Source organism: Trachurus japonicus, chromosome 19, assembly GCF_045865225.1.
Source record: "Trachurus japonicus isolate A0001 chromosome 19, Traja_1.0".
NCBI classification, from domain to species: Eukaryota; Metazoa; Chordata; class Actinopteri; order Carangiformes; family Carangidae; genus Trachurus; species Trachurus japonicus.
In genome coordinates this window covers 17,362,360-17,374,913 of record NC_140925.1, presented here as the reverse complement: position 1 = coordinate 17,374,913, position 12,554 = coordinate 17,362,360, and the positions used below count along the sequence as shown (strand labels likewise).

At 40.3% G+C, this 12,554-nt stretch overlaps 1 protein-coding gene across 2 annotated transcripts in view; it reads left to right on the top strand.

Moving 5' to 3' along the window:
- The window catches only part of slc39a11 (solute carrier family 39, member 11), a 123,385-nt gene that overhangs the window by 99,804 nt on the left and 11,027 nt on the right, over positions 1-12,554 (top strand). For both annotated transcript variants that reach the window (XM_085761112.1, XM_085761111.1), the window contains exon 6: positions 5,968-6,135. In XM_085761112.1, coding sequence (XP_085617238.1) covers positions 5,968-6,135 — 168 coding nt within the window. The remainder of the gene's footprint in view (positions 1-5,967; positions 6,136-12,554) is intronic.

Below are 12,554 nucleotides of genomic sequence, written 5' to 3'. Positions count from 1 at the left end.
ATGTTCTTGGCTTAGTGTCCTACTGAGTAATTAGTTTAATAATGAGATTTCTTTTTAATGAGTTTAATGGTTAATTCATTAATTTATCTAGTAATATTACACAAACACATTTTGAAGTGCTTCCTCGAGGATTTCATTCTCATTTGTAAGATTTATACCAAATTAATAATAATAATACATAATAATATGTACATGGTGTCCTTACATCATCCCTGAAAGTCCTCACCAGACAAGAGGGGTGTAGAGATGTTTATTAAAAACATTATCTTCCATGCTGCTCAGCAATGACTCAAACTAATTGTTTACACTGGCCTTGGCTGAGCAAATAAAATGGGATTTTCATTGTTACCACACAAAAAAAACAGTGTTAGAAAAACAGCTCAAGCCCTCAATCAATCTTCACTACTGACATCTGAAACAGAGCAGACCAGCCCACCCCTCTTTCCAATAAATAAACATTTGTTTGATGCCTGTGATAAGAATTTGGAGTGGAACTGTAATTGCAAAAGACACGGTAAACTGAGAAGAAAAATAGAAAACTTAATTAATCTCTACAGAGGCATGTTTGCCTCTGACTGGCCAAGGCTCTATGAACATTGTTAGAAAAACACATGCACCAGACCAGTGGAAGAAAGTATCAAGAATGGGGTTATTAATTTACATGTAGACTGAGCAGAGCGGGAGCAAAACCATCATGCAATTCCATTAAAATGAAAATGTATCAATTTACATAAATGGAAATAGAATACATGAAGCGAATGTATGAAGTGGTCAGCCAGTGGATCAGTGGTATTAGTGAGTGAGTAGGAAAGGGTGGTGGTGTGGCTGGATTGGCCATGTGCACCCAGTTATTAATGTAAACTCTGCCCACCAGGACCTGGAGGGAGACACACAACACAAGCAGCAACCAAGGACAACACACACCCCTACAGGCCACAGCAGAGCCAGAGGGCTGTCACAATAGATAGCAGATATATTTGTACCCTCATGGAGACCGGTGACCTGTGCAGGCTCCAGCTGCTCATGACCCTGAGAAAGAATCTGCAGGTAAAGACAATGTCACAGAGAAGAACAGAGGGGATGAATCTATTCACTGAAAGGTTGAGATAAGTTATAGAAATTGGTGCATGTGTAGCTGTACAGACACTCCTCCCTGCAAGTGAGGATGAAACAACAGACAGAAGTGATGTGAATTAATTAAATATTGATTTTCCCAAATGCAGATCACTGACATGTGGATATTCAGGTCCTGTAAGAATCATGTGACCATGATAATGTCTGAGCCCCAGGCCTCGGAGTCTAGTCGGCTTTATTGCAAGTGATTCTCAGCATTGTCCTCCAGTAGGGAGCCAACACGTCTCGTCCTTTTTCCTCTTGTTTTTGTCAAAAGTGAGGTTTTTTCACCAGATTTGGGGTTTGTGTCCCCCTCAGTTGGGAAACCTACATGATCCAACTATTGATTGATTTGGTGCAGTGCACTTGGAACTTTTATTTATTTATGTGATGTGAAAAAACTTTTTTTGCCTTGAATTTTTTTTTTTTTTTTCACATCTCAAAATGTTGAAAAAAGCTTTATTTTAGTCTCAACACAGTAGGTCTGTCCACTGCTCACACTGAATTATCTCAGTAACTATAACCATTAGCATTATACTGTATATGGACATTCATGGTGTCCAGAAGATAAACCTTCAATACAGTTCATATTAACTTTTATATTTATATTTTTGTGCACTGGCCCACATAAATTAGTAGATAAATAATCAATAAATTAACAATAAACAGATGGGGCATCATATACCGTAGCTCTTTGGGTTGAGTAGGCATCCCATACACAGAGGTTGCTGCATCCAGCTCCGGTCAAATCCCCCAGTGGCCCTTTGCTGCATGTCATTCCCCCTCTCTATCTCCCCATTTCCTGTCTGTCTCTGACTATCCTGTAAATCAGACGCGAAAAAGCCCAAAACAACACTTAAAAAAACAATAAACAGATGAGCTCTTGCCTTGTTTGGCTTTGGCAACACATTTCCAAATGCATTAATGCATTATGTGTGTCTGAGGTGCACAGTTATAGTGCTTTGTTTTTGTGGTGTGTTGGCATGCAGTGGAGACAGGCATTGTACTTGTAGCAGAAGCCATTGTATCACATACACACAGATCTTTGGAATGGTTAAAAGGTTTGGGAAGTTCAATTGGACAGAAACAGACTCAGTGTCTTTGGCCTTTGAAAACATCAGCTGGCCGATGGTGTAACAAGAGCACCCTGAGCAAAAGGTGCCGGATAATTGCAGTGTAAAGCCACCCATATGGCAGAAGGACACAATTGGAATTCACAAATGGATGTCCACCGTTGGTGTCTGAGGATACATGTGAGAGTGAGACAAATAAGGGGATTGATGGAGAGGAAAGAGAGTGAGTTGGAGGCAGAGGCACACTGCTACACACCTTCAAATCAAGAGAGTTGTCTCTAAGTAAAAGTAGTCTGTCAAGTGGGACTGAGATCCCAGGACTTCCATAGAGTAATTGGGTACATTATTTGCTGCACAAGCACATACAGTATAATTTTTTTTGATTAAGGCTAAAGGAACAACTTTGTCTATGTTGCCCACTGCCCAGTGATCTTTTAGAGCTGTTTTCCCATTTCTATTTGTTTTTGCTGAGCCATATCTCCTGGCTCTTTCATATTTAATAAACAGACCTACAGTAACAGTGGCATCGATTCTGCCTCCAACTCTTGGCAAGAAGTGAATAACTGTATTTCCCAGAGTGCTGATCTCTTTCTTTAAAGCAGAAGACCAGTGAATCACTAATTGACAATGATTTTATTTTTATTTTTTTCTCTCTCTAATGCAAATTTTATTATGGCACTTTCCTGGAATGAACACGGTCAGAGCAGAATGACAAATACACTTTATGGCTATGTTAAAAATGTTAAAGCAAATGAAAACCGCCATCACCATTAAATTTTCATTGTTTCCATTTAATAATCGGAGCAATCACAACAATCACTCAATATCAGCTCATTGGAGGAGACATATAAAAACATCTGTATGGTTTGCAGTTCTCTCCTCTCTCCTCCTCCTTTATCCCCTATAAAGTTCAATTTAAGCAATGAGATTATGGGAGCAGCTGAGTGACATGGTCTATCTGTATATTGATCTCATCCACTTCACCTCGAGAAAATATATAAATTAAATAATATTCAATATACTAAGTGTATTTTTGTGCGTGCGTGTCATTGCAAGCATTGCAATTGGTCATGCTCAGGGGATGCTGATGTAGATCTATGGCAGTGCTTATATATTTACTACTAATAATAATCATGATAAATTAGAAAGTACATTAATGGGAAAAGAAGTGAATCATCACTGTGACACTGGCAATTGCAAAGGTTATCTCTGATCGCTATTGACATTGTCAATCATCCTTTGATTGACTGTCAGCACAGCCCTACTTTACTGTTTTCTTTTAACTATGTAGCTCCACTTGAAAGGAAACTAAGACTCATGTTTTATTTTTAATATGATGCCACCAGTGTTTGGAGGGCATGTTCCCTGGCAAAAGACATGTCATAAATAAATAACCTGCAGAGGTTGAATCAGCCACTTCACAGCATCTCAGAAGGGAGGGGGATCCTTCCCCACTGTATCCACTAATCCTCATCATTCCAGCCTGTTTGTGTCTGTTGTGACTCGTATGGGGAGGCAAATGTGAAATATTTAAACATGACACAGTTAAAACTAGCTAAGTGTTGTCATTATGAATCTACCCATGATATCCATTTCTTTTAAGATGTGCTTTTTCAGAATTATTTAGCTATTTTTCGTGCCAAGAAAATGTGATATTATCTGTGCAACCTTCAGCGGAGATATTGTGCTAATTAGATTGTCCTAGGTCATTAACTTTCTTTTCATGACATTAACAGAGATTGCAGAGCTGATAATTGGATTTATTAAGGGACAAACCTGAGACATTTTTCATTCTGAATGAGAATTGTAGCTTTCTGCCCTTCAGGCTGTAAAAATGAAGTTGGTGGCAGAGCTGTTAATCAGAGTTGAGGCAGCCAGCAGAAGCATCAGATTTAATCTGTAATAAAACACTTTTTCTTTTAAGCTCATCTTTGATTCCTAATGTATTGTGGGGAATTTGAGGTTCGACAGGCAACAGAAACTTTGGAAGGCAAAATTAATGTTCAAGGACCAACCTCATCGCCCTTTTTTTTTGTATTGTAAATGTATTCAAAAGGTTTCATGCTGAAAGGAAAATCTGTGACTATTGTCCCTTGCTGTCGGAGAGCTGTGAACCTTGGCTCTCAGTCCTCCCCCTCGAGCTACAGGAGCCATTAAAGTTTCAAATTGTGTATCGTCCAACTACATGTAAAGGTGTAAGTAATAATGCCTGTTCTGAAAGGCCAAGCCAAAAAACCTGCTCTCCACAGTCGGAGGTGTAGTCATGCTGACCCATGCCGGAAACAGCTGCAAGTGGTCAAGAGCAGTGGTGCAGTGTGAGTGATTCCAAACAAGCTGTGTTGATGATGAGGTATTGGAGCTGTATTTATTGAAGAATGACACTAATGAAGCACCACAGAATTGATGAAACACCTCTAAATTTCTACACTTAATGCGCAATAAAACGCATCCCACCAGTTCAATACTGTATCTGAAAATACAGCACAAAGTGTGTGGAGTGAAACTGACCTCGAAACCACAGGGATTCAGATGCTAAAAAAAAACCATGGAGGGCTGAACACAGAGTCTCCAGCACAGACGCATATGATATGAGTTTAACCACTGAGGTGAAGAGGCCATGGTTGGTCCTGCAATCAGATCAAGAAGGGTCAAGAATGAAAAATGTGAAGTCGAGAGAGAAGGTGCATACTAATGAGCTGAAACCCCTTCACACCCCACCAATTGCTGTATAAATTGACCATGATTGTCAGATTGCTGTAGAAAAGTTCCCAAAAAAGTTTTTAAAAAAGCTGTCGGACACAGCCCTTCCCCCAATGCCATCATCGTGACGGGGGTTCTCAGTGCTGTTTGGCAACACATATAGCCATTCTCTGCTCAAAAATAACTAACTTTAGGTGCATTTTGTCCAAATAGTATCTGGAACTTTTATCCTAAAAGGTTCCTGTGGCCCATTGTTGTCTGTGTTTCCATGGCAGTTTAGGAAGATTATGCCAATCAGGCCAATGAAGTATGGAAAAGCAATGGCGGTAAATGGCCTGTTTGTTGCAGGTTGCTGATGTCACTGCCCACCGGATATCATCTCCTCACACTTTTTTTTCTGGAACTCAGCGTCTCCAATCAAAATTAATCAAAACAAATCAGCTTGCAGTGAGAACTTGTCCAATCAGAAATGCTGCCCTCGAAAGTTCCTGAACCTGTGGAGACTACTACCCTGCAACCAGGGACTGTTGTGGCGATTTAACCTGGAACTAAATTCAGACCCTGATCCGTGCACAGAGATCCTCAAAAGTTACTAGGGAAGGTTCCTGCAATCAAAATGAGGTTCTATATAATTCAAACTCCTGAAGGACCATCAATGATTTACTGTACATATCCAGATAACAGTGTGCAACACTTTTTGAGAAGCAGTTATTGTGCTGCAGTTGCTTGCTGACAGAAAAAGTTGCAGAAATATTCCTGTGAAGAAAGAAAAGAAGAGGACCAAGTCTTGTTTATTCCCCTTTGCACCTAAACACTTGAATCTTCCTGTCCAGCCACAGTCTTACTGAGTCTCTGACTCACAGATGGCTTCACTCCACATTCACAATTTGTTGACGGATAATATTTTGTACCATTGTTATTTCATTGTCAGTGCTTGTTGACAGCAACATCCAATTACAGCAAACTCTATTTAATACTGTGTTTACAGGTAACTCAATCTGCTGTTTAGCTGTGAGTGAATATTGTAATGTTGGCTTTGTTCTGTTTTTTAAACTGGAGGTGATTCTCCTCTTTCACACAGATAAAATAGAAAACGGAGATGTTCACCAGAGGAAGAGAGGAGCTCAGGCGGGGCCCTCAGAGGGACAGGAAACAGGGAGCAGACAACAGGAAGCGGTTGGGAGGCCGGGAAGCAGCTGGAGACGCATTCTTCTCCTCATCCTTGCAATCACCATCCACAACATCCCAGGTGAGAGCGAACCAAAGGCCTGTGTGTGGCATCAGATTTTGACGGTGAAGTTGAGATGAAATCTGACAAGAAAGCACTTCTTCTTTATCGCTGCTGCACAGAGTGAAAGTTGCTTCCCATGAGTACTGCACTGTAAATGTGGTGAACTGAATTCCATATGAGCTTTATATCCCATCACAACTATGTTTGTGTAAACACCATCAGCTGTGGATAAGTGGATAACAAAAGCCCACCCCAGGTATATTTCTATGGTGGCAGTTATGTGGGAGTGGAACATGATGAGCTGTGGCTTGTGGCTGCTCAGTGAAAGGCAGCCTACAGAGGCAGGAAGAAAAGACCTCCTACGTTTAGGATGGGAGGGTCACTCAGTTTGGCTAAGAATGGTTCTTCACTCAGAAATTGCTCCTTTGTTGTTCTTTTAAATCCCACACAGTCGATCACAAGGGACTAACTGACAGACTGGAGAGGTGATTAAGTATCGCACATATGGCCTTACATTGATTCTGCTCCTATCTAGCTAATAGATGCTTTGCAATGTCGATGGCTGGCTCAGCTTCTTCCCCCGCAAACTCACTCTATGGTGTCCCCTAAGGTTCAATCTTGTCATCTATGCTTTTATTCCCACCTGCTTTGCCTGCTGTAACTCCCCGCCTCAGTCAGAAGTCAATCCACCGCCTACAGTTGGTTCAAAACGCTACAGCTTGGTTCTTTACTGAGTCCATTAGATGTGTTGATGTCACCCAGGTCTAAACGCTGCCTGCCCGAGTCAGGATTTTAGATGCAGCAGGTTGGAAATAGTTGGTAACGGGTCGTGTCTCACTGTTTCAAAGTTGTTCTGATGTGAGACAACTTAATCTGAAAAGCATGTGAATGAGAAGATCTTCATTGGAAAGTATTCAACTTTGTATACACAAAGAAGTCCAGCCATATACTGTATGTACAGGGCCATAACATAGGATTGTTATTTTAATTTTTTGCATATACTGTATTTTCACAGACGAGGAGTGTTTTCACACATACTGGTACACACCAGAAGCGGAAATGATACATTGTTTCATTTTTCAGCTAGTACGGTCACACATGTTTGTTTTCACTCCGGTCCAAACGCCGCACCACTGGCAGAGTGTCATATTTCCATGACGACTGACCAAAAAAAGCAGCATGGTACGTCATATTTACACAAGTCCCGATTTGTAAAAGGAAACTCTGAGCTAAACGTAAACAATGGAGACACACGTAACGCAGTATACAAGTATGCAGGTTATCTGTAGCGCTGGTAATTTCCTTTTATATCATTTGTAATTACGACTCTGTGCAAATAATAGATTTTGAGAATGAAGCGCGACTACGGGAGCCTTTTTAGCTCAAATTTGTGGCGTACATCAGGCAGCTGGTGTGGACTGAGGTGTGGTTGCTTTCGCATAACAAACAGAATGCACCAGAGTTCGACTGAAGTTGCACCGAGACCACCCCTTCAGGCCGATCTCGTTTTGGTGTTCACTGACCCACTGCACTGCACTCGGGCCCAAAGTTCAACTGGGTCGACCTAAACCCTGCCTGTGTGAAAGCACCGTAAAACACTGGCAACGTCACTGGCCGTTTTTTTACATGAGTCCTGATGCAAAGTTGGTCAACCTTTTATCAATAGAACAAAACAATCAATAAGATAACTTAAACTTTAACTGCACTATTTGTAATATATTGCAGGTATTGGATGTAGTAGTAGAAGAGCTACAGCGCAGTTTGTCAGGAAAAAGTCTTTCTGATGCTTAAATTCTGGCCAGGAGAGGAGATAGAAGCCCTTAAGCATGTTATCTTTTATATCTAATTACATTCATTGTGTTCATTGCATTCATCGTCTTTTATCGTTCTTGTTGTTGATTGGAGTATCTTGTCTTGTTGCAAAACTAATTAGCCTTTGGGACATAAATAAAGTCGAAGTACCAGTACTTAAGTGTAGGATGGTAGCTTACTGAATACAAATACTTGTAATCTTTGCTTGGAGGAAAATTTATGGCGTCAACCTAGATTCCATCTGCAAGAACACACCTTGCATTATTGAATACTACCCGATCTGTCAATTCTAATGAGCCGGTTAGCCTAATAACCTGTCAGTCACACATCAGAGACGACACGGAGGGTGTGGAGCAGTCAGTGTTGAGTACGGAGATTCTCTCTGTCTGCAATGAAACAACAATTCAGAACTAAACATTATCTGTGTATCAACAGGGAAGCAATTAACCATGATTACTGACATCTCCAGGGCCATTACAGCAACACAATGACTCCAAAATTCATAATTTGACTTAGATGTATCTGAAGACGTTTTTCCTTATCTTATTAGAAAGCTGGGGCTGGGTTGAGAGCAGAAGTCAATGCGAAATTGTAAAGCCCCCACACACTGTGTGTAGAATTGGCAGCAAAAATAATCTTTATTACATCTGCCAATTACATAGCTTCAACTATTTTCCTCCCTGTGTTGTTTCTTATCAGCAGAGAATTATAAGATGTTCTTGAGCCACTGTAATACCACATGTTTTACATTGCAGTGTTTTTGCAAGCAAAACACTTGATGTGACTCTCTTCATTCTTAACCCAAAAAAACAAAATGCATACAAAGTGCAGAAGCTGAACACTTAAGTAAATACATAGTCGCTCACGGATGCACGACATGTTTCTTTATGTAGGAAATGCTCCATGTAACTGCAAGCATATGTTCTCATTATCTTTATTATGTGTGATTATGTGAGTGCATCTCAATTACTTAACATTTGATTGGACACGTATGGCAGCAGGGGAAAGAAAACAGCTGAAATGCTCTTTCCTGTCTTTAGTGTGGATTGTATTTATGTCACAGAACCACTGCAGCTACAGCATGTACCGGTGTCTAACAAGAACCAAGCTGCAACAACAAACAATTGCATCAGTCGAGACATCAAAAAGAGAAACCATCTATTTTTTTAACACTGCACATCTTGATGAGCTCACACGCCTAGTCATTTAGTGGTGACACAAAAGTAATAATAAGTCTTTAATAATACGTTTTTGCTCTGAAGAAGACTCTACATCAAAACGTCAGCAACTGCACCTGGATAAATGTGCTCCAGCCTCCTTTCCCTCCCTAATAATAAGTCTTTCTGTGTTTCGGGAGCTTTGTGAAATGCTCTGTATTTTCCCTGTGATTTATACCAGGTCATAAACGTCCATCCACATAACACAAAACAGCCCTGAAGTGCTGCTCCACTGAAAGCTCTTCACACAGCCTGGCATCAGAGTTGCTGTCTGGCCTCCATTTTTCAGTCAGTCAGTGGAAAACCAACCTGCATCAGGAGCAAGAATGACAACATTGTGACTCAAATGTTAGTTTCTTTACCCGTGATATGTTTAGGAAACCATAACTTGTGTGTGATTAACAAAAGGAGAAATGTGTGAAAAGAATTCAGAAGATTCCGTAAATGTTTTAAGTTTTGTTGTCTGACTACTAGAAATATCATTAGTAATACAGTTTATTGTGTTTTTTTCTGAACCAAACAAGAAGAAAAGATTTATTGATTTGTATGCCTCCACAGCAGTGACAAACAGCCTGAGGCAGACTCGTCTCATTCTCAGGGACACAATATCTCAGTGGTGTCTTCACACTACTTCTTCAATTTGGAGCCAACTTTCACTCCGGCTGAAGGATGAACTGATTCGATTTTGTTGGACAAAGGTCAAAAAATCAAGATCAGCGAGACCTCGCAAAACATGTTTGAGACATTCCTCAAGACTTGTTAAAGCAATTCTGACTACATTTCACACATGTGGTTAATATATTTCACATCACAAGGATAGACAAGAAATGTACGTGCCAGGAAGTTCTATTTCATTATCGACTCTGAAAATAACTTTCTCTGGTCACCTCCCAACATTCCTCACACTTTAGGACTGGACATTTATCAGACCAATAGAAACACACCAAAGTGAATCCCACCCCCAAAGTATTTGTCCTCTGACTGTAATGATGAAACACAGGTTAAACTCCACACATATACGACGTACAATAAATATAGAGAGTGGAATCATTTAACAAAGTTGACTTTCTTCTAATGTGCCAGCCTGATACGTACTTATCTGCATTTGTGAAATTATTAAAACTTTGGCTCCTCTACATTCATCTGATGATTTGATTAACTCTGGAAACAAGGAACGCATCATGGGCAGAGCATTGAGCTATGGACAATTAACGATTTGCTCAAATCAAAGTGTAGCTCTCGTAATTAACACGAAAATTCACTGGTTTTAATGATTTTCTGTCACTTCTGATTGATTCCCACTTGTTCTGTTAGTCACGGCTAAATCATATTCATAGTGTGGAATTATTGTGTGCTCCAGGAAGTAGGGATGAGAAGCAAATTAAGTACAATGTGTAGGAGGAGATTAAACCATGGTGGCTGTGTTACCAAAAACTCCACTAAATGGGAAATTCAATGTATAAGGCCACTCCATTAATGACTGCAGCTTTTTACTACTCACTGCATACTGTAATTCCTATAACTGTAATATATTCATTGAAATGTTGTCCTATACAATCACACAGGTGTCACATTCACATCAGTGTTATAGAAACACACTTCCCACCTGCTTAGCTGCCAACCAGCAAATCAAGACTCACTGAACACACATCAAATTAAGCTGTGATTCACATCAGCAGCTGACTGAGTGTAAGAAGTAGAACCCAACCGTGCATTTGTCTGTGGAGTTTGCAGTTCGTGCTTGAAAGGTTCAAACAAAGTGTGTGTGTTTGGTCATTGATCCGATTATTGTCTTTCATACGTATCACCTCCACTCTGCCACGTCAATTGAGGAATTACTGTCCATATAACATTGGTGTTGATGTATATCCAACTCAAAGCATTGGTCCATAAATGTTTACTGCTCCTGGAGAGAGATTATTGGTTTTCCCGCCTCCTTTAACTGCAGTGACAAACCCAGTGACTTGAATCTGGCTCTGTGAATTCTCCATGATCCTCTAAGGTCAAAGAGGTCCATGAAGGCTTACTGAGGAAACAGGACTTGTCAAGCAGATGTGCACAAATGTCTGAAATCTAAACTGATCTTCTACCTCCAGTTGCACAAGTATTGAAGTGCAAACATGCTCTTTGTACTGATAGAGCAGAATATTTCTTTCACATAATCTGTAACAATGAAGATAGTAGCCTATAAGATTTATTTTTGAGGCTATCCCCATGTATACTGAATAGCAGCCTTCTCTCAGCTGTTTATCATGATTTCTTAGACTTTCTGCAGTGAAAAAGATGAGATTAAATACAAAAATGGTTAATTGTCTGCAGTTTCTTCTGCAGGCTCACTTATGTTGAATCTTAGTCTCTTTCTATTTCCCATCAGAATTCCTATCAAGATAGCCATACTGCATAATAACTGCTGCAGTTATCAATTGATTGTATTCACGCCTATTTCATTCATGATAAAAATGTAACATAGCACGAATATTATTGATATCCACTGTGCTTTCTTCTGTCTGAGGCAAACATGTTATTCCTACAATAGTGGGACGTATCCTGTTGTTTTCTGATGCGGTGTGTAATTTTGCAAACTGCAGCAAAAGGAGCCGGTTTGGCTTTGAAGCACACTCACCAAGTAATCATGTAATTTTCCACCAGCTACAAAAGCTAAGGACCTTCCATACTTTCTCTCTGTCACTCTGTGCAGTAAGCCCATTTTGTGATTGAGGATGAAAAAGCTCTATTCTATATAAAAGTCTTGGCTCAACACTAATACTGAGCAGTTACTTGTTACATTATTTGCCGCTCAGCCATTTAGTGAGTGCTTTTTTTCTCAGGATGTGATAAGTGCACAGTTTTTGACACCTAGTTGTCCCGGAGGGAACAGAAGCCCTTATTGTGATGGTGTGAGTGCGTTGCTCTTCCCCTCGAACAACACAAACACCAGCTGCATAATAACATGTAGCGATCTTCAAAGAGGCTCTCGACACTCTGTGACACTCAGAGACAGAGCCGTGACAAGAGTTTGGTGACGGCCTATCAAACAGAGCAGGAAATTGATGGCCGTCCTGCACTGTTAGGTTGATCCTTGTTAGTGTGATGGATGGAGCACGCTCACTGACAGCTACTGCAATAGCAGCTACTTTAAGCCCAGGAGTATCATTAATATTACCGCATCAGTCGGCTAATAGAGTGATGTGGATAGAAGTCCATGATGCTGAAAGAGACTGACATGAGTCATTTTTTTGTTTGTTTGTTTCCTTGGAGATTTTACAAAAGGGGATATTGGGACACCAAAAAATACTCAGTGGCCAGTACTATAGCAGCAAACATGATAGAAAATAAAGTCATTATGCCCACAGAGCCACACTCCACTCCAACAGTCATTTGTGTCACACTGATCAATCTGCTGCTCTG